General features: G+C 40.1%; 1 protein-coding gene across 2 annotated transcripts in view; it reads left to right on the plus strand.

The window, feature by feature from the left end:
* Positions 1 to 26,281, plus strand: part of CDK6 (cyclin dependent kinase 6) — a 144,632-nt gene that overhangs the window by 82,074 nt on the left and 36,277 nt on the right. For both annotated transcript variants that reach the window (XM_075746201.1, XM_075746202.1), the window contains exon 5: positions 17,762 to 17,871. In XM_075746201.1, the coding sequence (XP_075602316.1) occupies positions 17,762 to 17,871 (110 nt within the window). The remainder of the gene's footprint in view (positions 1 to 17,761; positions 17,872 to 26,281) is intronic.

Genomic DNA, 26,281 nt, shown 5'->3' on the forward strand with positions numbered 1-26,281 from the left:
GCAATTAATACATAAAGTAAAAGCTCACGGTCATATTAGGACCATGAGAATTTCCCAATAAACAGAGGTATTGGTACCTATGTATAATGAAACTCCCAGCACCTTCCGTGTCCCAAAAAGCAAATAGAAAGGATGGGGGAGGGAGGAGAATCATGAAGGGAAGTCTTTTTATTTTCTTCTTTTCACGTGAAGGTTTATAATTAAAGGGGAAAGTAAATTAATTACATGAATATTAAAAGGTTACTCTTCTATTCTAACATTTGGTCACAAGTTGTCTAATGAAAAGGAATGCAGGCTGGAGGGCTGCCATGCCTTTGCTTCTTTCTGCACAGGGCCACAGGCTGAAGCAGTGATTGTGCGTGACAGATTCTGGGAACAATGAGCCTGCGCACAGATCATCCAGATGGAGCATGCTTTTCTAAATTACACCAACAACAGGGTGGCCCACAGGCAAACAAAATAGTTAAACAATACATAATAAAGTTTTTATTTGGTATTTCCTGTGAGCCTCTGCCAGTTGCCAGGGAGTGTACTGTATTTTTCTTTTGCTGTATTAATTGTTGACCACAACTGGCAAAGACCCAAACTAGCAGGGACAGATAAGGGGGGGAAAATGGCATCTGGACACTAAAGCCTCAAGTGTACTGGGAAAAAAAAGCACAAAAAATTACAGCATATATCTGGAATTTTCCAACTAACGATGTGCGGATGTGGTAGCGCTAGGGAAAAAGAGCCAAACTGAGCCTGCTTTGTTCACTAAGAGAGGCCCCCCTGTAACATTCCTTTTAGCTGTGCATATTTTGGCTTCAGTTGTGCAGTTTTAACTATATACTGTGTATAGAGCAGTTCAGTTGTTGCTGCATGAATCTAATGATTTTGTTACAAGCAATAAAATGATGTCAATGCATATGCATTTTTGTTGTGAGATGTTTAAACAGGCTGTGTTTTAAATGTTAAATTATAGGTGTTAAGTTTTCAGAGGGAAGAGGGAGAAAATTTCATTAAGTACAACCCATCATAGCAACAGCTGCAAGGAGGAGACCCTCAGTAGCAGTGAATGCTGCCTTTTTAAACTCATCAATGAAATCAATCCTTACAGTTATCTGGTTTAGGGAAAATCCCACAATATACCATTAACACTTGGATAAAACCAGGAGGCTGCAGAAACATGGTAGTTTAATCCTGTTTTCCTGTCTTCTTTATAAACAGTTACGGTATTGGTGTCTTTTTAAGGAACTTTTACACTCTTGATTTACTATACGCAACGTAGTAAGTGATTTTGCTACTAGAAGCACACAGCAAAGAAGAGAGGGAACAAGAACAGGTTGCTGTTATTTTCTTCTACATGTAAAATAGCCTTGCAGATATTAGGCAGCCTCTCCAAAGAAGATGAAGGTTGGTGTGAAGACCATCAATATGTATAGAGATCCACCTGTGCTAGGCAGTGACAGGGTTTGCAGCTACAGCAGGTCTGTAGTTCAGTTGATGGGAAAGAAATTATTGTTATGAGCTTAAATTGTCATCTATTTCTACAGCATTTTTGGATGTACTTACACCATCTTCCAGTGACCGGTGGCCCGTGTTGCCACAGGCTTGTTTTCACTTCCCAACTCACATGCTCATTCTGGCGTTAAGTACTTTGTTTTTCTCTTTGTTTGTGTTTTTGGTTTTAGGGCAGATTTTTTTGTGATTGGTTTTAGCTGCAAAGTATGGAAGTCATCTATTCCATCATTTCTTTGTGCACGTGCAGTTTTCTTCTATAAGAAAAGAAAAATATATTTTAAAGAAAGGAATTTCTTCACTTGGCATTATATTCATATGTACGCTGATTATCAGCAGGGCTGAACCTATGGATCAGTCACAGATTGCTTCAACGTGAGCTATCAGAATATCTGGCTGTAGTGGATGGCTGTCATAAGTAGCTGATTAAGCTAGAAGAAGGCAGGATGCATTGCCAGGGGTTTCCCAGATTCCCTTTCATCTTCCAACACACAACTACTGCAATTCCTTCCTCTCAAACCTGTATTCCTATGTCTCCTCCAGCCCAGTCTCCTCCCTTCACTAAAGCTAGCTCCCACCACAAATCCTCTCTGAAGTCTGCCCTCCCACTGGGCTCCAGACACGCCCCTCACAGTCTCCACTGCTTTCAGCTTCAGGCCTCCTCAGCAGTCCCCATCTCCTTTAAAAGTTTTTGTCTAATCCCAGTCTCACACACCTGACTGCTCATTTCTCATTCTTCCCTCCATAGCTCATAGTCTTCTTTCTCAGTCAGTGTCAGTTCCCAGCTCTCCACACACACTCCCACTCCCCATTGTTCTTCCACCCAACAAGGGGATGTCTTAATCTCCTCTTGTAATCTGGCTTTCATAGTCTCTTCCCCCAGTGTGTCCAGCTATTTTCATCTCTCTGGCTGAGTCTGATAGGTTCCTCTTCAAACACGGGATAGACCATTTATAGAGTAACAGGCTTTCTGCACTCCATCAAAAGCTTGAGATGCCATGATGTCCTGCTGAGCTCCCTGGAGCTGACCTGAAGCGTGCTCATTGAAAACAAAATCTTCCAGAAGTGCAATAATTATACACTAGTATAAAACCTTACTGAGCATGTACTGTTTTTTCAGATTTATGACATAGCCAAATTTGGAGCCAAATTTTACAAGGATGGCAAGAGGCACCTCCTTGACATAGAGGCCAAGTTCCACAGCTCTTGTTCCAAAACATGAGGGCACCAGAGCTTCTCAAAAAGGTGGTCACCAGAATTTAAGATGGGCAAACCATGTATTGTTCCCTAGCCTCCCTCATGGAAACCCCTGAATAGATTCAACTGAAATATTCCAATAAAGCTGAGTATATTCCAGAGAGACCCAGCACAGAAAATGTTATTGTAATCCGTGAAATTATGGTGTAGTTAAAAACTGCTGAAAACAGGGTCTTATAGAGATAACTTCGGTAAAAAGGCATGCTAGAATTTGGAATATATTATATACGTGCTGCTCCTGATGGTTGTCACCTGCCAGAAGGAATCTGCAGAGTTCTGAGAGAATCTCAAAAGACTCATTCTGTTTCCCTCAGTAAAAGCCAAGGTGCAAAAGCATTCCATTCTTACTAATATATGTGCTGTTTCCTATGCTGGATCCCTTCTTCATACCCTTACAACCAAGCGTTGTGTATCCTACCACATGTGGAAACTGATTCTTACTTCAAATATCCTCTACACATTTCCAATCCCTAATGGCATCTATAAATGTAATTTATTCACAGTTAGGGACGTCAGTTGGGAACAAGCTGTCAAAGTGGTGTAAAAACACTAGACGAAGAAAAGGATCAGATCTATGGTAGGGATGAGAATGGCTAGCTACTCATCACTGACAGACGTGAAACTCCTTAAGTCCTGTTGGAGTCAGTGGAGTTCAAGATCAGGTCTATGCTTAGCAACATAAACATATTGCTACCAAAATTCTTTTCCAAATTACAGATTTGTCTTTTTCTCTCATGAAAATGAAAAATCATATATTTAGAACCTAGTGAGCTACTATTCATCATTAAATATGTACAACTTCACTGGAAGTCAGATTAATTAGAATAGGCTTCATTTCCCGTAAGTACACTGTTCCTTCTCCGGTCAAGGACAAGGCAACTCTTTTAAACTTTGAAAAAGAAGCTGATCACTTATAATGGGAGTGGTAAGTAATCTACTTTGTACTTGCCCGAGATGTAATTGATTACAATGACATTTGTGCCTCACATGTGAGCTACAACATACAGCATTCTTGTGTACAGCATTTCCCAGTCAACTGTCGTTCGTCCCAGGTCCTAGAGACAGGAACGGCAGCATGGTTCAGAGAGGTCATCTGCACTACTCCACATCATTTTTCAGCCTGAAGAGTACACCCCAGAATTGTTCTAAGAAATACTGTGAGTCTCCACATAATTGATTTCAATGCATGTTGCCAGACTAACACTTCAGTTATTCAGAAGAAGCACTAGAGGCCTCTTCTATTGTTGCTGATAACACCTTTACTGTAACTTAACAGATTTAAAATCCATTCTGTTTTTTTATTAGTTGTGCTGTTTGCTTCTGTTTTGCTTCTGCTGGATTATGCTAATGGGTTATTTTATTCTTGTTCCTACTTCATTTCAAACTAGTTTCATTTTCAGATTTTCTTGCAGTAGCCCAAAACAAAACAAAGTTTATCTGGTGTTTCAGATGCTTTATAAATAAAAAAGCTTAAGAAGGGGTCATTTAGACCCATGTTTTGTAAAAGCTTCATATTACAAAAACTGACTTGGTCTAGTTTCAGCCTATGAGTATCCTTCTAAAAACAATCATACTGTTAGCTCTTGAAAACACTGAGTTTCTGATCCCACAATCATTAATGAGTTTATACGGCACTAACATAACCTCTTAATATTAACAAAAAATAAAAATATTCTAAAGTAAATATGTTTGTTTGCTATCATAAAAAATTCCTTTTCCTTGCAGACTGCCACTTTCCTAGAAAAAATAAATAGTATGTATTAGATGGACTTGTATACTCTCTAGAAAACAGGTTATTTCTAATTCCTTGTTTCTAAAACTACTTTTTAAAATATTAGCACTTAAAACCAAGGATAGATCTAAATAGAAATTATTCCACTGTCTGAAGATGTCTTCCTCTAACCACCCAGAGGTTCTACAGAAATCAGTAGGAATTCTGTGCATATTTGGAGTTAGGTTGAACCTTTTTATGAGATGTCCAGCTGGCTTTTTTAAAACAGCCTAATAACCTTAGCCTTTTCATGCATGACATTTTTTTTGCCTTGGAAGAATAAATGAGGTCCTATCAGCTTGTTTTGTACCTTCTCTACCTTTAGGTTTAGACCCTTAGAGCATGCAGCAGCTTTAGGGACTATTGATTGGTGTCAATCCCAGAGCTGTTGGCACTTGGGCTTGGTCTCTCTGCCGAAGCTCTAGCTTCTAGCACTGCTTCTCTCTTCTCTCCTCAGCATCCACGGAACCACGCATTGAAGGATTTCCTGACCGCATGAGGATGTTATTTACAGGAATTCCTCTGCAAGTTGATGGAGGGGGGTAGAATGTTGCTGTCCCTCTGTGGCCGTTAATGCTGTGAAAGTTTTCCAGAGGTGGCAGGCACTCTTACTCCATTGCAGGGAATATGTAGGGAGATTTTTGTGTGGAATGACTGCTTCTGAGAACAGATCTTTGTGGGGAAAAGGCATGGACAAGCATGATGATGATGATGATGATGATGATGATGATGATGATGATGATGATGATGGGGAAACACATGTAGACTATGAAACTGATTATTCCAAGGTCAGCTGGTAATAAGGTTGATGTTACCACAAGAGCTCTTGGCTCCCTTTCTGACACCATTAGAACATTTATACTAGTTCTTGAACATTAGTTCCCTCTAATACAATTCTCTTTTTTCAAGGATGGATTACTTGTTGTGATAAACATTTTAGAAGGCCTTTTTTGTATGTCCATTTTTGTCATTTTTATAAAGACTGTTCCTGAGCAGTTAGAAGCCACGAATGATTCACAGAGCAGCAAAATAGATGTGACACAGGAGGAGACCTCCTGAATATTGTATATTTTGTTCTCAGGCAGGAGAGGGGCAAAACCTTTTAAAGTAATAGTTCTCCATTCCACACTGGGTGCTCCCTTGTGTATCTCCATTGCACCGACAGCAGTTTGGCCTGTCTTCAATTTTAAGCATCATTCGTCTCCCGAGGAGACCCCAGGAGGTGGTATTCCAGCTACCAGCAAACAGCATTGCTACTGATTGGCCAGAGAGAACTTAAACATACCTCTGTAAATTGGATGTTTCCTTCTCTCCTGGAGACTCAGTATGCTCGTGTTACACAGCCCCTGCACCTGTAAACTGATGTCCATTGCCTGAAGCTGAGAACATTCACTTTGTAACATGCAGAACACAGCTAACCCCAGTTCTGGACTATTAAAAATATGTCTTGGTGCCTCAGCTCCAACAGCAGATGCAAAGTACACATAATAGTCAACGCTCCATTAACCAGTGCTGAAATCTGAGTCTTTCAAACAGATGCCTGGAAGTGGATTTGGACTTTGAGAGAAAGTGTTTCCTCTCTGAGGCCTCTATGCACACAGTGTGCAAGGGGTTAACAAGGGAGCTACTTTGAAAACAGAGGCAGAAGGTCATTGGCGGCAACAGCAAAGACTCCTACAGCCTACCATGGAGAGCCTTTCACCCGGCATTTCCCACCCAGGGGATTGTAAACATTGGCTCGAAGCCATGGAGTCCTACAGAACTTCTCTTTACTTTCAGCATATACATTTATATGTCTTAATGGAAGCTGAAGCACAGCAAGTTATTCCTGCATGTCCAGAAGGAGAGAGGGAGCTTCTGTTCAAGTTAAGGAGATGAGGGAAAGAGCCATTACTCATGCTGGAATTTGAAAACATAGAGATATGCTTGTTTAGTGGTACTCCGCATGTAACATAGCTGCTGTTCTCAGGCAAACTTTCTCAACTCACAGGAATGTGTAGAATGCTGTCACTTAATCAGAATCCAGAAGAGCTCTTTTATCTGCCATTTGTTAGTAACTAGTAATACTGTTCTTATCTCGTTGTCCTTTAGCCTGATGCAGTGCCCTCGGACATGAGAACTTGTAACATGAAAGCACTCATTACCTTGAACATTCTTGTTTGTATTGTCTTAAGCTATTACCTCTTTAGTTTAAATAAGATGCTTTGTATCAATTTTGAGAGAAATTAGTCATCTGTAGAAGTCTGTTCTACATAATTTTCATAAATAGAGCATTTCATATTTTTATAAGTCTATAACCACTCTGGAGTAGAGTCTTCAGTGATCTGGACTCATATCTTTTTCATCCAACAAATACAATATGTTATCTTTAATTAATTTCTTTTGGAATCTGGCTTCTTGAAAATAACATAAATTAATCATACAAGCTTTCAAGTTAAAATTGGGAAATAAAGCCTAGCAAGGTCTAGAATTGGACCAACTGTAATATTCTGATTTTCTGCTAAATCTTCAGATTCTTAATATCAGTTTAGAAAATCCTCTGGCATTTATAAGTGGAGGAAATTTTCTTTTGGATTCTCTAAAAATCTTGGGCTTTGTTTTGTGTTGTGTATCCTAAGTTTTGGCTAGTAAGTAGTGTATCAAGTAGCGAGGGAGGAGATGTTGTTTCTCTCTCCACAGAATAAAAACAGAACGCCGTCTTCTAGAGTTTTTATGAGTCCCATCCATTAAAGTCAGAGAGACGGAATACAATCTGCCTAGATCCAAAGTAGAATCCAGCCTGGTTAATGTAATTAATGCCTGCTTTTATTTTTATCCAGTGATGGTCTAATGTAAAATGCATACACATTCCAGAGAGCAGTATCCAGAAACTCGGCTCCTCGCCCCTTCCAGCTGATTGTTCTTAAGCACTCAGCTACTTTCAGACACAGTCTTGCCCCATGACTCATATACTCCTGGCAGAATAGTGAGTTGGCTTCAGCAAAGGCAAGGAAAGAGCTGTCACCCAAAAAACCCCTAGCCTAGTGGTCAAAGTATTTGCTTGGATGTAGGAGGTGCCAAATAAGTCTCCTTCAGGCTGAGTTTCCACTTTAATATAATAACATCTGTACAAGATGTTAATGTGGATGCAAACATGTATTGCTTCCACCACCACTCTTAGCTACAGGCTTCATCAGGTGGGACTCCATGTGGACTTCTGTTGAGAACATCCAGGTATCTAGGGTATCTGTCTGCCTACACATGCACCACACACAGTAGAGCTTCAGCTGAAACACAGATGATTGTTTCTCCAGCACAGGCCTTTCTAACCTGTGTGACCATCTACACTTAAGACCCACAGACACTTTCAGACGAAGAGGAGGAATTGGATGAGTAAAGATGCCTACAAAGCTCATAGCCTTGGAAATTCAGCAGGTTGTGCCCAGCATTTTATTAGTCTTAAGCTCGCAAAGCTACTTAAATGTGAGATTCAGACAGCCTGAAGACTCCCCTTAGTCTTTTTGTCCTTTCTATCCAGTCCTTGGGTTTGTCATGAAATTACATGTCTACAGCAGGTCCTTATCCTGGTGATATTTACTTCAAAACTCAACTCATTTCTAATGATCTGTGGTATGTTTAAGTATGTATAAATACATACACCTATCCATATATTGCATCTGTATATAAAAAGTTCATCTTTTTCTTTTTTTCTGGAAACCTGTATATTTCCAAACCTCTTTTCTCATTTGTTTTTAGAAAGAAAGATGTTTCATGAGGATTTTGTTTCCCAAATGTAATTTCAAGGAGCTCTTGAAGGACATTTCATAGGAGTTTCATCTCTACGGTGTCATTTACTTTTTTACTTACTTCAGTTTAAAGCCATAGTAAAATCTACTGCATTCACTTTCAAATGCAAAACAGATAGGTCCAACTTCATGTCAGCCATCATGGTGACAACAGGATTGAACTCTGCACCTTGTGAAGTAGTGAGGACAGGTACATCCCAAGAGGAGTTTCTACTGCAGAGAAGCTGCCTTGTTTGCAGCCCTGGGTTCCCTTTGGGTTTTGCTATAATACAGAAGGTTTAACTGTAAACTATTGCTTCACATGAGCATCACTGACAGATGTTGCTCCACCAGCCCTTTTATATACTACACCAGGCTATCAATTAAATTGGTACTTTGCCTCCAGGCCCCTACGCAAGCCTTGGTAGAGTCTATATCACTAGGAGCACAAGTTTCCCCTTCCAATAGGTGCATCACAGCCCCAATCTACCTTGGGGAAGGAGAGTCGTGTGGCTGCATAACGCTGCATCAGGTCAGCTGGAGGCTCCCAACATACCATGCCATGCTGCTGGGGAAAAGTTACAGCTCTTAGTGCTGGTAGATGAGTGCTTCTTCCAGGAGTCAATGGCACATAGAAGTGAAGAGAGCCCAAAGTCATGACAAGAATTTTTAACAGCTGTAGCTAAAATGTAGTAGAGATGTGAAATTTCTTTTATGTATCAGCTTTATAAGTTACCTAGACAAATATCTTAATTTTAGATGTGCCAGAGACTACTCTTGTCCAAATCAGACTTTCAGTATAAAAGACATTTGGAAAAATATTTTCAGATTGATTGGGACTGAGCTTATTTTACCTTCATTACACATTCTGGGTAAAGATCAGATAAGCTCTTACTCAGCAGCTAACCTGCTCATGTACACGTCCTCTGCTCATCCTGCCATATGCAAACAAGGTACACCTCTCTTACTTATATGCCCTGATTGCTGTTTGTATCCTTACTTTCCTGTTCAGCTCTGGCCATTAACTCAAAGCACAGCATTAGTTCATAAGTTTCATTCTCAACTGAATGGAAACAGTGTCTTGTAGAAGTTGTTTGCACCAAGTTTCCCCTTTGCTAGAGTTCGAAGCTGAAAAACTTTGTTTTATTCATAGAAGTCCATAACAATTCAGGATCCTAAACGAATTCTGTGTATAACTCTGACCCAGTGGTTACATTTGCCTCAAATAGGTACAGAATATTTCTTTTTGAGAGTGAATTATTCAGATCAATTTTGATGGTCATGTTTCATTAAAAACTTTAATTCTCCCTTCTTTCTTGTCTAGAAGCAGCTGTAGAGTCTATGGTAAAGCCTCTCACCTAGAGAGCTGGCAGTATTTAATCTATTCTTTGAGGCCGTATTTTCTTTGTGCATCATCTCCTTTTGTTGGGCTGAAGTTCCATGGGAGAGAGGTCTGTGGTGGCCTTCATGGTTTTGCTATATTTAGGTTTTTTCTGTTCAGAACTGAAGTCTAACATAGCACCCCAGGAAGTGGGGTTCTATTAACCAGACTCTGGTTTTCTAGTAGCAATGGAGAGCTGGTCTTCATTATAAAGCCAAACCGTAAGAGGTAAGGCTCAGATTCTCTAGTTGAGCTGTGATGAACTCAGGAAGAGACCAGGCACTCACAAGGGCAGCTTCTGGGGATCTCAACATGGAACTGACCATGGTTTCTTCCTTGGTGCAAGTTGGAGCTACATGTTCTCCTTCTCCCAGGGACTGGGCCTAAGTGATGTGAGAGACTGTAGAAGAGTCGGATTCCACACAGGGGGAATACGTCGGGTGCTCAATGAGTTGGTTTTCTGGCTACCTGAAGACATAGAATAGAGCAAATCAGCTGGAGACAAGGACCAAGATCTGGTACTAGAAATTATGACTATTCCTTTGCCTGCGTAATGCCAACAGGAGACTGACGCGAGTGGAAACGTGCCAAATTACTGCAGCCAGATCCAGAACAAGACCTGTATTCCAAGGCACAGTCGCAGGCTGCCACCTTTTTAATGCTTTGTTTCTTTTGGTATTGTGGAAGGAATCCTTTTTTATAGTAGATGTTTAACTTGATTGGCATAAGAAGCCAATGGTATTTTTTTCTTTCTGCCTTTGTGGTTTTTTCAGCTCTGAGATAGATACAGTCTACAAATTTAATTTGATTATTGAGTCATGAAGCATGACTGAAGAACAGCTAGTTTTTTTTAAAGCCTGTCACTCTCAGTGGTCTCTAGTATTTATATAGGTAAATGCATTGCAATATCAGCACAAGCCTCCTTGCACACAAAGCTGACCACTTCTGTAAAGAACTGAGCTGTCCCGTATTCCGTAGAAGACTGCTCTGCAGCTCAGAGATTAGGGCATCATGGTTTCGATTTTAATACACAACAAGCCCTGGAAAGTCTTTCTTTGACTTTTGTGGGCTCTGGAACAGGTACGGCAGTGTTGCTGATACTATTTTTGCTTTTTTTCGTATAAAGATAAAACACTTTTCAAGTGAAGTTTCAGGTAGTCTCTCAGAAATGTTCTCTGAATGGTGTCAGTAGAGAATTCTATGAAATATTCTGCTTAATGGAAATATATTTCCTTGTATTAGTTTTGAGGTAAGTTCTGAATTATCACTAATGTTTGAAAATATTACCTCATTTAAGAACCAGTTTTCTTTTCTAGTAGCTGTTGCACACAGTGCACAGAGACTTTTGAGGTAAAAACCACCGAATGTAGGTAAGGTATCTTCCGCTAGTGTTTATATACACACGCATGATGTGCAAACACTCACACGCACCCGTGTACGTGCACTCCTACTGACAACGGATGTACCTAGAAATATTCTTCAGCAGCACCATCACACTCGGTTATGTGGTTCTTCCTAGAAATAAAAAAAGCAAAATTCTGATTAGTTTTGTGTGTATAAACCATCAAAGAAATGAATGGCTTTTTTATTTGTCAGCTTATCTTACAGTAGATGCTAAATCTTGCTTTCTTCAAAGCACAAATGTTTTAGCATCAAAAAGAAGAGATCACATTCTAAAATAACAACTTGATAGTGGGTGGTACACGTGATCGGGATTTGTGTCTTCTATAAATAGATAATTTTTTGCTTGATGATTTAACTAATGAAATAATAACAGCAATCCTTCCACTTTTCACAAAGCAGTTAATGAAGCTTGTGCCTAAAACGGAGACAAATGTGGCTAAAGAGAGAAAATTGCTGTTACCATGTGCACTTCCTGAGACCAATAGCGCTTGAAAAGGTGTCATTTTTATATATATTAAACCTTTTGTCAAGAAATAAAGTGCTTTCTAAAAGCCACCAGGGTAGTTTGATTCACTTTTACTTTAAAAGGGAATCTATTTTGATGTTTCTATAAACAGACAAAATATAATCATCTTTCTGTAAGAAAGAAACGTCCTCTCCAGCCATACCTATCTCTGCGGTGGAATTGGAAACAGTTACATAATAGTGGAAGAATCACTGCTCAAAAAAGAGATTAAACAAATATAATTATTCAGGCTGATATTATCCCTGGAAACTAAAGCACATTGTATAATGTAGTGATTATTACCTTCTCCATCACAGTTAGAAATAATAATAGGTCTTCAGAGATAGATTAAAGAGAGTTCGAGGCTTGCTTCGTACCCTAGAATGCTCAGTGAATGATTTAAGGGTAGTGATGGGAAAATACAGTAAGACAGTCCCCAGCAAGCAAAGCAGACACACTCCTCTTCCAAACCAGGCATGAAAAATACGTTGAAGACATTGTACAAAGGCTAAAAACCCTATGCTGCCATCACCTCGTAACTTAGTGTCACCTACCCTCTGAATTGCCACTTCTGCCCTGCTCAGTCCTGATTGTCAGTCACTATTGCAAACTGCAGGTGACGAAACATGATTAGACAAATCCCTTCTTTTCCTAAGCAATTTTTAATATCACATTGACTTCAGTTTAAGTCATGTTACACTGTCAGACCAGTGAGCCATTTTTAAGCATATTCAAGAAATTACTTTTTTTTTTTTTCCCCCGAGACTCTGTGGAGATTCAGCGCAGTATTTCTAGCAAGTGAGAGGGAGGTGCGATAGGGAGAGAGAGTCTCTCCGCAGTGGAGATCGAAGCCAGGCTTCAATCAATATGCAAGCTCGGATTTTTAGCCGTCTGTAATTCTGTCCTCTCCAACTGGTCTGTGGTGAATGTGTCAGGCTTAGTCATACAGCTGAGGAGAAATTTCTACAAAGTTTGAAGAAAATTATGCAAGTCATTTTAGAGTCCCAGACCTGAAGAAGAAGCCGTGCAGTAGCAGCTCCATAGTGAAGTTGGAAAGATTCCACTTTAAATCCTCCTCAACAGTTTGAAGCAATAGATTTTTTGTGAAGTTGAGAGACCACAGAGCAACACTAAAGAGCTATATTCTACATAGTGCACCATATATTCTATGGCTATATTCCCTCATTTTGAATCAAAAAGGAAGGACAAAAATAAGTGAAAAATAGTCAAAAAGATGTCCCTAAGATAATGTGAAAGCCCTGTTGGTGAGAACTGAACAAAATAACTGAGTCTAAGAATGGTATTAGGGAACTTAAAAAAAAAAATTACAAATAATCTTTCATGGGGCTGAAATGCTTTAAACAATGAAATGAGCCAGTGTCTAATGGCAAATATAATTAACAACATCAGCACCAAAAAGAGTACAGTAGAAACCACAATCACAAAAACAAAAGATTTGGAAGAAGATTTTTATTTGGATTCAAGGATACCTTTTATGAATTTTAAGTATCCTGCTAATTGCTTTTGCGGCATGATTTCTCTGAAAACTGGTATTTTAAAAGGTTTTATAGGCCACTTCAAAGTCTCCTCAGAATTAATTAGAGTAGAATTAATCTCATCCAGTTTTAGATGTCTAAAAGAAAGATGTCTACACATGGGCCAGTCAGTTAGCTTCTCCGCATAGAAGGTGAGCAGTTGCAGCATGTCTTCATCTGACCTGTGCAACACACGTACAGTAAGAGAAGGTCAGTTGCTGGGTTAGGTGAGGAGGGGGACATGCCTCCCCCACCCCAGCGCCCTCCTGGAGCCCCTCTGAATCAGCGGAGATGAGGGAAGCATAGCAAAACGCTTTCTCTCTGGAGTGAAAGGAAGACCCGGGGCCACAGCGTGACTCACTGGCTGGTAGATTAAAGAGTGCCAGGAAACATTCGTGGGTAGTGGAGCTCGATTGTCTATACTGTTAAATTATTAGAATGGTTCCTGGCATGGTTTTGAGTTATGCCAACCAGCCTTTCCCCAGATAGTTCCTAGGCACAGTTAAGCGTGGACCAAAGACCATTCCCAATGAGCAGTTTGCATGCGGTCACCTTTTTTTGGGAGGCTGAGAATTTAATAATATGGACACAGGCCACTCTGTGCCTGTTGGTCTCGGTGCCAAAGGAACATTTCCTGTCCCATTTAATTTCCTAGCACAGACATAGCCGCTGTGTTACAGTCTGATCCCTGCTTTGTTCCTGTAGCTGTGCAACTGAGCATTGGTCTGTACTTAAAGTCTGTGGCAAACCGAAATGTAGTCTTTTGTATCTATGTTACTCAACCCTATCCCTAAACCTCTGTTTGTCTTTGTCTTTTTTGAACTCTATGCTATTCAGACAGCAACTATATTTGGAAAGGGCTGTGTATTGTGCAGATCCATTTAAATTAAGCAGTTATCCAAAAGTGAAAATCTGCTCTGTAAAGTAAATGGAAATTAAATGAGACTGACACAATGCCTAGATCTTGTGTTCGCATTGCTAGTGAGCAGATACTTACCACTAATTTGATTTTTCATCAGAAACAGGTACCGTGAAGTGCAGGATTGAAACTCCTGGGGCTAGATAGTCCCAGATAGCAACATCTGTCAGGCATAATAAGGCAGAAAGCTTTATTTCAAAATAAAGTCCCCTTTCTCCTTTTGACTCTAAAGGCAGCTCTTCCCTTGCTTCTCACTGTGCACATTTCCTTCTTTAGGGGGTCCTACACAGCCTCAGTAGACTTTTGCAGATGTTCTTTTCCTTTCTAATGCCTCTCAGGTAGATACACATTTCATTTCTTTTCATCCTGAAGTGCTGCCTAAATCTATTGACATTTGACTTGTTAGAAGCAGTGATCTGCAGTTGCTGATATCATTCTTATCTGGTACCATCCCATCTTACCTGGGTAGTGCAAATATAAAATTACACTGGAAAAGGAGCATAGTTAATCCTTCAGGCACGTACTCCTTCCAGTGTATGAATTCTTCTCAATCTTTTCGTGTGTAGCTTAATCGATGCAATACAAATGTCATGGGGTATCGTCAGGACAGGCAGAGCAGGCTGAGAAGCTGAAAGGGGAAAAGGAGGTAATTAGGAGACAATTGGAAGAAGAAGGGACAAGGTGTGAAAATCAAGGGAGTTTGAGGGTGCAAGGGAGCAGATGGGGAACACGAGGGAAGGCAGAGCACGTGGGACGTGGTGGGGCAGCAGGACATGTCCACCTGGGCATTTGCACATGAGCAGCAGGGTAATGCTGTCGGGGTGGGGGGGGCACTGGCATGTGGCTGAAAGGCAGAGGCAGGGGAGAGGAGCCAGGAGGTGGGGGGACAGCTGGGAGGAACCTGGCTGGCGTAGGAGAGGAGCTAAAGAGGCCAGGCAGGGTGAGGAGAAGCGAGGAGGAGGCATAGGAGGGAAGTTTATTAGATAACTAAAATGCAACACGGTCACTAAGTCCCACAACCTCCAAAGTATTGAGGAGTCTTGCGCTGAATTTAGGATCTCCGTCGGCATGTGAGCACGAACTCCTTTTCCTACAGAGCAGTCGCCATGTGCCACATTACGTGTGTGTCAGATTTTCAGGAGAGGCAGGATTCAGGTGAAATGTACCGAAGCAGGTGTTTGCTTTTTTCATCCTAAAACTGGGACTTTAACAAGCAGGTCTTTATCAAGTGCTCTGTCTCTCAGGGAGAGCCTCTCTCACTGGTGGTGTGACTTACCTAAGAAAGCATTTTTTCATTTTAAGTCAGAACTGTGCTAAAGAGGAAGCGATGATCTGGTTGTTCAGCCTCATCATATCCTGTCTTCAGAATAATTTTCATTTCTATTTATCTGCAAATGTTAATGGAATGTCCACAAATATTTTCTTGGTTTCTATGGTAAGAGAAAGAGAGTGTGAAACTATGTCAAAACCACTGCATTATCTGCATCATCCCGTGCTTTTCAGGAGAAGACCCTGACCGCTAGAGGAGTCATCTGTGGCATTACTTGTGTGCAAACATTTGGTACATTTTGATCCCTTTCAAGTTCACATTTTGAACACAGACTTACATATTACAAACCATGGTCGCTTGTATAATTGCGCAGTAACAACAGAGTATATCAAAACAGCTCAACACAGATTACTTCCTCTCTGACTATAAAGCAATCAGGCATTTGCTGGAATTTAACTGTAAGACTTTGGAAATCATTTTTCTAAAAGGTTTAAGTTTCCGAATTACTCAGAAGTAAAATCTCCCAGTCCCCTGTGTATGCGTGCATGGAGCGTAGCAGGGTGCAAATGCTTGGGGAACTGTGCCGGTAAGTGGTCACGTGGGAGAAGCAGCTAACCTGCCGCACGCTTCCGCAGCCTTCTGAAAACAGCACTGTTCCCCCTGAGTGAGCACCCGGGGACCGGCCACAAGCTGTGACGCTCCTCTCGAAAGGAGCAGCTGCCCTGTGCTGCATTTCCCTGGAAAAGGGACTTCAGTTTGGGGCGTACATCGTCAGAAGTATTCAAACTGTCTCACAACCACGCATCCCCCCCCCAACCCTTTGCCTACGCGTGTGCAGAGCCTTAATGTGGCGGGGCCGGTGGGGTTGGGGAAAATAAAACACCCTTTCAGTCTGTGTGAGAAGAGCCGTGTGGATCTCAAACCAGGAATCATGAGGTTTGGTGGTATTCCCGCAGATCAGAGATCACGCAGCTCTTGCTCCTGGCACTGCCCCCAGCCATTCACAAGCAATAGCGAGTTGAAATTGTTATATCTAATTTCTCAAAGCAACGTTTCTTCAGTAAGCTTTTCCACAAATGTACTGAGAGAATAAAAGTGCAGTTCAGTTTGAGAGGTATATCTGCATCAGGAAAAACGTATATGCGTTTTAGGAGGAATTCTATCTGACTCAGGGCAGCTCCAGTAAAAAACCCTGAGCTCCAGTTACATTTGTCTTCTTTCCCTGGAGGGAATCTCTGAAGACACTTTTCTGGTTTTTATAGAGAGAAATATTTTGGAAAAGCATCACTGGTCTGGTACCAAATCAGGAACAAGACAAATGGAGTTAAATAATGCCCAGCTTCCACACAGGAATCTCTTTTTGTAGACAGGTATCTGGAAGTCTAGCTTGCCAATGCAGTACTTTGCACTGTGTTATTGAACTGTTTCAAAGACAAATTTTATGAATAGAGATCAAAGTGTTTGAGAGGACTGTTAGCAAATATGACCACTTGTGCAAATATCCGTGAACCTCCCATCTATAGGCATTCAGTAGTTCCAAAGGCTGTCAGGGCATGTAATGGTTGTAATAAATGTTGTATTTGCTTTTGTTTCGGCTGGCTTTGACCAGCAAATTCGTCTGATTACTTCCATTGTTATTTTTGCTTAGAAGACAATTATATTGTTATCATTAAAAAAAAACCCGCTCTTCTTACACATTTCTTTCTACTGGTCTTGAAATTCAGAACTCACTATCCTACTTAACATTATTTTAAAAGTTATTTTCATTCTTATTGTTGCACTTGTTTCTTTTCAGTGTTTTTGCTTTGTTTCTTGCTTCTCCTGAATGCTGCATCTCCCAGCTTTGTGTTTGTTGGAGAAACAAACCAATAATTATTGACACCCTCCCTGCCCCCAGATTAATAGTCAGAGGTTTAAAGTGTAGCATGCACTAAGAAAATATTGGTATTTAGCTGATGATCGTGTGTTGTTTTGGCTGGATTATAACTGTGTTCAGGAGCAGGATACTCCCATGGCTCTGAGATTATCTTCTAGCAACATAATAGCTCATGCAGGACTCTGAAGAAGCTCCTCGTGTTCTGTAAATATACTGAAGATACAGTCAGCCTCATCTGTATTTGGTCTACTTGTGGGAAACAACAGGTTAAACATAAACTGTCCCATCTCTGTTGTGGGTCCAATGTGCAGGACTCATCAAAGTACATCGATGGAGCAGGGCCAGTAAAATTCCCACTGGGTCTCTACAACATGTTGCGACATGACCACAAGGACAGGAACAGCCTAAAAGCAGATGCTTTACGTAGCATATGTCCCTGGGAAAGAGTGTATCACTTGGAAATAAATTGTGAGAGAAGTTAGTGCTGGTCTAACCTGCAGCACGTGGGCAGAGACAGTCACAACACTTACGAGGTTGTCCTTCTGTAGCTAAGCGTGGTCTCTCCTTTTTGTTTTACAGGTTGTTACTTTGTGGTATAGAGCTCCTGAAGTTTTGCTTCAGTCCAGCTATGCAACACCAGTTGATCTTTGGAGTGTTGGCTGCATATTTGCAGAAATGTTTCGCCGAAAGTAAGAAATACAGTTTTATTATTTTCCTCATGTTTTTCATTTGAAATTTGAAAAAATGTGCGGTAATGTCTGTTATGATACACTGGATCATGTTTGTACTGGAAAGGCCTGATAGGATGTTTTATTTGCAGGGCAAAATGTAAATACGCATTGCGAATTCATACATGTCGCCGTCTTGGAGTCTTCCCTTTTTGATGGGAATCTTCCTAAGCTCTTGGTAAAGCCCGTATGAGCATTGTTGTATTCTTGTTACATGTGAATCCAAATGCAGATAAGAGTGGGCTAGAGAGGCTGTTGATCAGTTTGAGGAAAGCTGGATTATGGAAAGGATTTACCCTGAGGAAGGCAGGGCATGGTGGTCAGCAGAGTCTTCTTGCTCTGGAGTTTGTGCATTGGAGGGTCAGCCGTTTGCTCGTAGTGCCCTCTTGGCGTATTTCAGATCTCAGAAGTCACTCTAAAGTTGATTTCTAGAGGTAGGAAACAGAAGTAGGATTTTTTTTGTAATTTTTTTTTTTTTTAAGAATAAGCTATTTAGCCTGAGTATAGAGATGTTATATGTAGTCAAAAAACCAAACCAACCAACCAAAAACCCAAAAAAACCCAAACTGAAAAACCCAAACAGATAAAAGACTTTGTTTTGGCTGATTAAATTAAATTGACTATCAGAACTGTCTTGATACAAAATATTACAGCTGGATGCAGATGAGTTGTGAATGTGAGAGGAACACTTGGGTACTGGTCTTTCCCCATGGAAGGACACTGATATGTAGGCTGTACCATGTCGACTGTGGAGAGGAACAAACCTCCAAGAACCTTAACAAGGTAAATGTGTCTTGGTATTAACCCAATCACATGCATTTTGGTTGAGCTTACTGCAAAAAGTGCATGTTGTCATCAACTGGGTGATCTCTGTGTAGAAACTGTGTAGCATTTTGTAACACCCACTGTAAAATCAAGGAATATTCATAAAGAAAATGTGAAAGAAAATGATACACTGAGTGGCCTAAAAACTAAAATCAGTATAATTTACAAGGAGAAGCCACACTGCGAGGGCCTTGAGAAACAACTATTTAATTTATACAAAGTGAAGTTCAAAATACTAATTGAAGTCTTGCAAAATAACTTTGGGATTCTACGACTTATTAATGTTAGTATATGGAAAAATCATTTTTCTTGGGCTTCTTGCCTGGTCAAATGGCCTGGGTAGAATTATTATACTCCACCCTCTCCGTCTCTGACTCAGAAATTAGGTCAGAAAAAGAGAGAAAAAAAGAATGTGGATTTTAGGAGTAGCAATTAAACCCTCCATTGCAAACTTAAAAATTTAGTCTTATGCCATATACTACCAGGTTCACAATAGCATTAAGCCATTGATATTTTTTCTGATTTAAATAGCAGAGTCAACAACTTCATTTTAGCATTTGCAATAAGAATGACACAGGACAAACAACAACAGAACTTTATTATATGCTCAAAAGTCTTTTTTTTCTCATTTAATTTGCAGTATTCTGACAGATAAGAAATATTGCCATATACAAGCACCACCAATTTAATTTTATTTTTCCTTTTATGATGTATATGAGCCTCGCTGACTCTCCAAATCCAACACAGCAAATTAAATTAGGGACAGTTATATTTTCTACTTGTATACAAATGTAAATATTACATTAATATTACAAAAACAGATATTTTTAATTTTTTTAATGGAAATGAGATCTGACTTGAAACAGTTTGATAAAACCAGGACTTCTATTATTCTTGCCAAATGCAGGGTCAGTCTGACATTCTCAGTCCTAAATTTGGGAGACTGTCAAAAACTGTAGAGGTCAGGAATCTGCCAAGTCTGTATGTACTATGTTGTTTCATTGGAAACAATATGATTTTCACATACTTCAATATGCAAGCATGATTTGGAAGACTAATCTCAAGGCTCATTGCCATAAAGCTACAATGAACAGCACTGAGTGCTATCTCCATGGACTGTTGTATTGGGTTAATGTTGCAACACTCTGTACGATATATGCTGGCTTTCTGATTCTCCTGATGCATTGCAAAAGAAAACCCATGTTACTGTGACCTTGGTAGCAATAAACTGTAAAATTTTGCAAACTCCATGGATTATTTCCAAAAGATTGAATGAATGCAACAGCTATTTCTGCTGGAAAATGGGAGTGCCCTTGGGTAATCACCTATCTGCATTTCCACTGGTGTTGATAGGGTAAGAGTACAAGAATGCAGCTAAAGCTTAGAAGTAGATGTTGGTTTGACATTAAGACAACCTTTTCTTTTTACTATCTTGCTGGGTACTTTTTCCTCCTTTCCCTACTGTCCTTTGCTTTCTCTTTGAAAGATTTTAAAGAATTTTTTAAGAAAAGTACTGAGACTCCTCTGGGCTTTTTTATATCATGGAGACCATTGGAACAGGTTTCAAAATAAAACACTATACAGCATCACAAAACATATCAGAATCCTGTTTATGCCAAGATGACATTTGACAGCTTGAGTTTGCTAGAATATAGTTTTGTAGTCTGTTACAAAGACAATCAGGGTGCTGTAAGTTTGGACAAGTGTAGGAGAGAGGTGAGCTCTGTATGAATGATCCGGTCCCTATGTTACAGATTGCTGTGTCTCTAAGTGGAAGGCACCTCATTTAATTTAAGTCACCCTTAATCCAAAACAGTTTAGGACAAATGCAAACAATTTGTTTGAGAAATAGATCCAAAATACACAAAAGTGTATAAAGGAATTCATAGACATATAAATATATCTCTGTCTAGATACACCTAGAGTAAATATGAACATTTCTCTCACCTTGGCCAATTCAGCTAAACAAATGACACTTCTCAGCTGAGGACTCTGGTCCTCCTGCAATCTGAGGTTTGTATAAAGTCATGGCTATATTTAAAACATGCACATTTTAATTATGGTGCAGATTTGTAGGCTTCTGCATATGTGAATGCACAAAAGTATCCTTTGCATGGATTCCCAAGGATCCCACTCTACTTACACATCAGCAGTAAATTGCTCAGGAGTGAAGTGTATGTGTTATGTATGCAGAAACTATTCTGCTTTATGCATCTTTTTCTGTCCATGTGCACTACTGATGAGAGCATCCCCAAATAAATCATTACGTGAAAAATTCCTTCTATGGAAACTTCAGTTTATAAATTTCCTAATTAAGTAGGTTGCAGTGACTTCCAGACACATTTGGATGGACTGTCCTTATCTAACCAAAGTGTAAACATATTTGTCACAGTGACTGTTTCCTTTGTGATTTAAAAGCTGTGGTGCATTGATAATAATAACCAGTAAGGAAAATTGTATGGTATGCTATGGCTTGCTACCATGTCACAGAATCCTTCAGAGATACAACTGGCAGGACCGCTGGGGGCCCCATGGCATGGGGGCATCCTTTGGCACAGCAAGAGGATTAGCTTCTCTTTTTTTATGTTTAGGTAAAAATAAGGATTACTTATAGCAAGGTTTCAGTCTGAGGCTGAGCATTTTCCTGGCCAGTAGGAAATGGCCTTGTACCTCCTACTCAGTGAACAACTCATTAAAGAGAAAGGCAAACATGGGAGTAGCGTCCACTTCTGTCTGGATACATGAAACTCTTCCAGCTGGCTCAAGGACTGCAGGTGGCTCCAAAGGAGGAAGCTATATGACCAGTGTTTTAGGGAAGAAGGGACCATCTCTTTTCTTGCTTGGATTAGGTAATTCTTAATCAAGGTGAATGAGTGTGAGAGGGGAAGACGACTGGAATCTGAATCTGGGTGAAATGATCTATAAAAGTAAGCAGGGATCACCAGTTTTGGACTCTCTTCCAAGTAGGCAGTCTTGAGAAAAAATGTCAAAATGTTTCAATGCTTAGTTCTTAGTGCATCTGTACATGCCCAGTCTTCAAAACCACAATCCTATATGATTTCAATCCTGCACAGACTAGGGTGATAGTAGATGTGTATGATGTGGGATGCATAGTCAGATATCTATAGCATTATTCCAGCTAGGCAAGTTTAACTACAATATTGCACAAGCAACTGAGTTTGTCTTCCTTTGTAGTAAATATAGAGCTAAAAATCATCAGAAGAGACCCTCGGTTTTTGTAGCCTGTTATATTCACAGCTCAGTCAAGCTGAAGAAGTCATATGTTTGAGAGTGGCCAGTGTTGTGACTGCATGTGCAATCTTCAGAAACATTACAGGTACCAGTTCAAACCCAAAACTTGAAAGACAGTCTTCTCTCAAAAACCTTTTCCACCTCCCCAAACCAAAACAGTATTATCTCAGTGCCCCAAGCTTCACCCAGCTGAAAAGGAAGTTAATTCCATGCACATGAGCTTCTTACTGAGACCATTCATGCACCAGCTCCGTGGTGTTTTAATCAGCCTGTTGTTGGCAAGATCATCAGTCTCAGAATTTCGTAAGTCACAAGACTGGCCCAAATAGCATGAGGTTATTATTTATTTATTTTTAAATATTAAATCATGTTTTTAGCGGTTGTCTCATTTTTCGGCTAACTCTGCCAGCTCCTAATATATGTGAGACAGCTATTGCATTACCAACCATGCTTGAAAATTGTAGCGGTAGATAAGAGATACGTGACTCTACTAAAATACCTGTGATGGGACAAGTTCCCTGGTGGGCACAAATAATGGACATAGGGAAATGAGCTATAGGCATATAAGTTATCTTTCAATGGTATAAATTTGTCCAATTAGAGGAGTTACATCATTGTGTGTAGAAAAGCCATGAGCCCAGGACTTTGTTGCTCTAGGTAATGTATACAGATGTGATAAAATCAAAGCTTAAAGCCTGGTCTGGTGATCAGGCTGTGATGTGAGCACTGGATTGGGGACCTACAGGCTGCCTTTCATCACAAAACATTTAACAGGTTTAAAAAAAAAGTAGTGGTACACACACATGCATTCTTAGATACAATATCTTACAGTATAGAGTAATTGTAAAGCATCTTTCAGACTAAAATATAGTAAATCTTTATTTCCCTTTGTAGAGTTTGGAATGCAGCCATCAGATCCATTGCAGGTACTTTTTTCTGTGTCAACTCCTCAACCAGGTGGTAGGATAGGTCTGTGGAAGGAGACGGGGCACCACCTGCCCCTGGATTCCACCTCTACTTGGGAGCGAGGGAAGAGCAGTCGGCTCTGCAGCTTAAGTTTCAGTTAGTGCTTTGTGGGATAAATATGGTCAAGTGGTTGCAGAAGAAAATAGCTAAGTGTAACAGGAACACCTGGTTTTAAGCTGTCTCCAAAACCTGAAGCTGGATAGGAATGTTTGAACTTCTGTCACTGAGTGAAAAGAATAACTCTTTTTAGCTGGATCATGTAAAGTCTTGGCTTCGCTGAAATCATTGTTGAAATTAACCCTGACTTGAAAGAGGATTGTAACCTCTCTAGAAACAATTCAGTGCGACAGAGTGGCACAAAGAGTGGCAGAGCTAATCTCTGTTAATGTGCCTAGTACAGCACTCAGTTGGAGTGACCTTTGTAAAAGATGGTGTTGCAAATTGGCAAGGAGGAGAGGGTATAGCATAGTGTACTTGTGCAGCTAGCGTGTTGCACTTCTTTCACTGATCCTGTACAAGCTTCAGGTGTCTTATCGGTGAAATAAGCCTCAACAGGTAACTCCCCAGCACTGTGAGACTTTCATTCAAAATAAGGGTTGCAATGTATGTGGGAGTCATGAAGAACTGTCAGTGAAGAGCTGAGGCTGGAATTCTCAAGTGTCTCTCTTCTGGTCTCTGTGAGACTGCGTAGCGAAAGCAAAAAAGTGTGCCGAAGCTAAATTTGCAAGAATTTAAGCCACTCTGTTCATTTGATTGTTATTATCTGTCTTCTCAAATATCACACCCCCACGCAAAAAAAAAAAAAGTAGCTTCAAAAGAAATCAAGCCATGTGAGCTACTGTATGCATGTCCTCATCCAGAGGAGATACATACTCCCATTTGTTACCAGTAGGCAACAAAGTGATAACTCATAACAGAATCTGGAGGTTCTCTGTGCTCGGAACATCTCGGAAGAGATCTGCAGTCCAGTTCATCCTTGAGTCTGTTCTTCCAACTAGCATCAGTTTCATCACACGCTCATTTGGTCTGAATTAGCTCTTCCTATAGGTGCTAATCTCTCACAGATGCGGTCTTTTAAGGTTGCACTTTGAAAAAATTAGGTATACATCTGGCAACATATGTTCAACAGCAGAACCACAGGTTCCCAACTGCCTGAGCATGTTCTTCATCTGGAGAATGAAGTAGAGAGGACAGTGGGCTTTGGGGAAAGCGATTCACAGAAATTCTGCTATTGCAGAGAATTGCTTGGAAATTTGAAGTACTGTGTCCTCTACTCCAGACATATCCTGGGTTAGTCATTCCTTGGGATGAGTTGCTTTGCTGTTGAATGGTCTAGAGGAACAGACAGTGAATCCGTAACTTTGCAAATGCATACCTGACAGGAGGATTTATATGTACTAACTGACCTTCTCTTCAAATTAAGTAGCAGCATGTCACCACTTAAAAACATTATCCATTAATATTGTTCAATTATCTAAAGCATTTGTTTAAAGCCTGTAATCAACAGTAAAGTATCATTTACTGGAACATTAGCAGCAAAATACTATGCAACTTAATATGGAGCTTGTTTTTCTAAGTACCGTACGTATTCTTGCCATAGCCCAAGTGCATCAGTGCAGGCAAAGATGTGACTGAAGATACTTTGGTTTGGGCAGGACCAGAAGAGAGAGACCACATATTCATATAACATGCCATAAATGAAACTTTATCTCAAACTGAAATCAATGGATAAACTTAGCATGATTTATGTAGGGTAGGGAATCCTGGGAAAATCACCAGGATTTCTGTAGGGAAGGATTATATTCCTTGTCATGGATATTGCAGATGAAATCCTGGTCATACTGAACACACGAGAAAGGCAACCCTGACTAATAGTGGTGAAGACTTCATTTTGTTTTACCTTTCTGCACATACAAGAATAGTACCATGAACAGAGTCTGAAAAGAGACTCTAAAATACGAGTACTGCCATGTAAGGAATTGTGAGGCATATTTCTATGACACAGCTTTATCTCATTTCAGATGCATTTTAATTCTTTGTTAGTTATTTTCCTGTGCTTCAGCATATCCGATCATTTAGTCCTCACTGTTTTAAGTGGGCACAGTAGCTATGCAGCAGTAGGAATGTTTTGCTTTGCCTACTAGATCCTGTATTTCTCCATATGGTAAAGTTTCTACCTTTTTTCAGCTCATAGCTTAACCTTCTCTTTTTCTGCTCTGTTCTCTTATTATTTTCAACACATTTCTGAAATGCCTTTCAAAAGCAGAGAGAGAAGAGAGCTGTAATATATTTTCAAATCTTCTTTATGTTGGAAAGAAGAGAGAAACAGAGGGAGCAGAAGAGGAATCTGTGGAAGAAAAAAAAAATGTGTAACTGCATATTGGGAGGGAAAGTATAATAAAACCAAGACAGCAGAGACATCTAGGCAAAAAGCAACTGAGTAAATACAGCCATGAATGCTGCTTGTAAGTTCCGTATAAGCTTATAAGTTGCCGTATAAACTGGCAAACATCTTAAATGTGGTTTCAGAGAGAACTGTTCTCTTTATCATGCAGGAATTTTAAACACAGACTTTGCAATTATATTATCAGGTGTTTTCCAGTGAACCTTAAACCAACATATCTAGTGGACCAATAGCTCAGAAGTGTAACCATTCTCTTGTCTGCTTGCTCGCAGTTAGAGTTCGGTAGCAGGAAAATTAAAACAACAACTTTTTTTTTTTCCTTGTCTGTTTTGTCTTTGTTTTAACAAGCAAAGGTGGGTGTTGCAGCTTAGAACTGTAAAAGATACACAGCTTGATTTGCAACCTTTGCGCCAAGGTACTGTGCAGTTCTGGCCTGAGTTTGTTTTTGCCATTTTTGGAAATTATCTTATTTTGTTACAAGAATGATTTAAGTTGCAAGTGCCATAAAAGTTCACCACAGTCCAGACCAACTGTACTAGGAGAAGGTTCGTTCCTCGGAAAGATCTTGTCAGCGTTCAAAATTCTGTGCTTTGCACTTTTCCTCCTTTATTCTTCTGCCATTCATGTGCATATGGGTGTGTGGGAGGCTGATGGTTTTTCCAAACCAGACCTAATAAAATAGGATTTTTTTCTTCCTCCCTAGATAAGTGGCCAGCCTATTACAAAGATTTTTTTCAAGCATTTTTTAAGCTGAATAGACCCAAGCCACAATTTAGCTTAGTGACCTTAGCGATCTGATGGAACAACAATGACATTTTGCTTCAAACTTAACTAACAAAGGAAGGCAGAAGACTGCACTTGTTCATGTTATTCCAGTTTTTGGATAAGCAGGATTGTTTTCTGTTTAATCTGACCTCCGGGGCA

This window comes from Balearica regulorum, chromosome 2 (genome assembly GCF_011004875.1).
Source record: "Balearica regulorum gibbericeps isolate bBalReg1 chromosome 2, bBalReg1.pri, whole genome shotgun sequence".
NCBI classification, from domain to species: Eukaryota; Metazoa; Chordata; class Aves; order Gruiformes; family Gruidae; genus Balearica; species Balearica regulorum.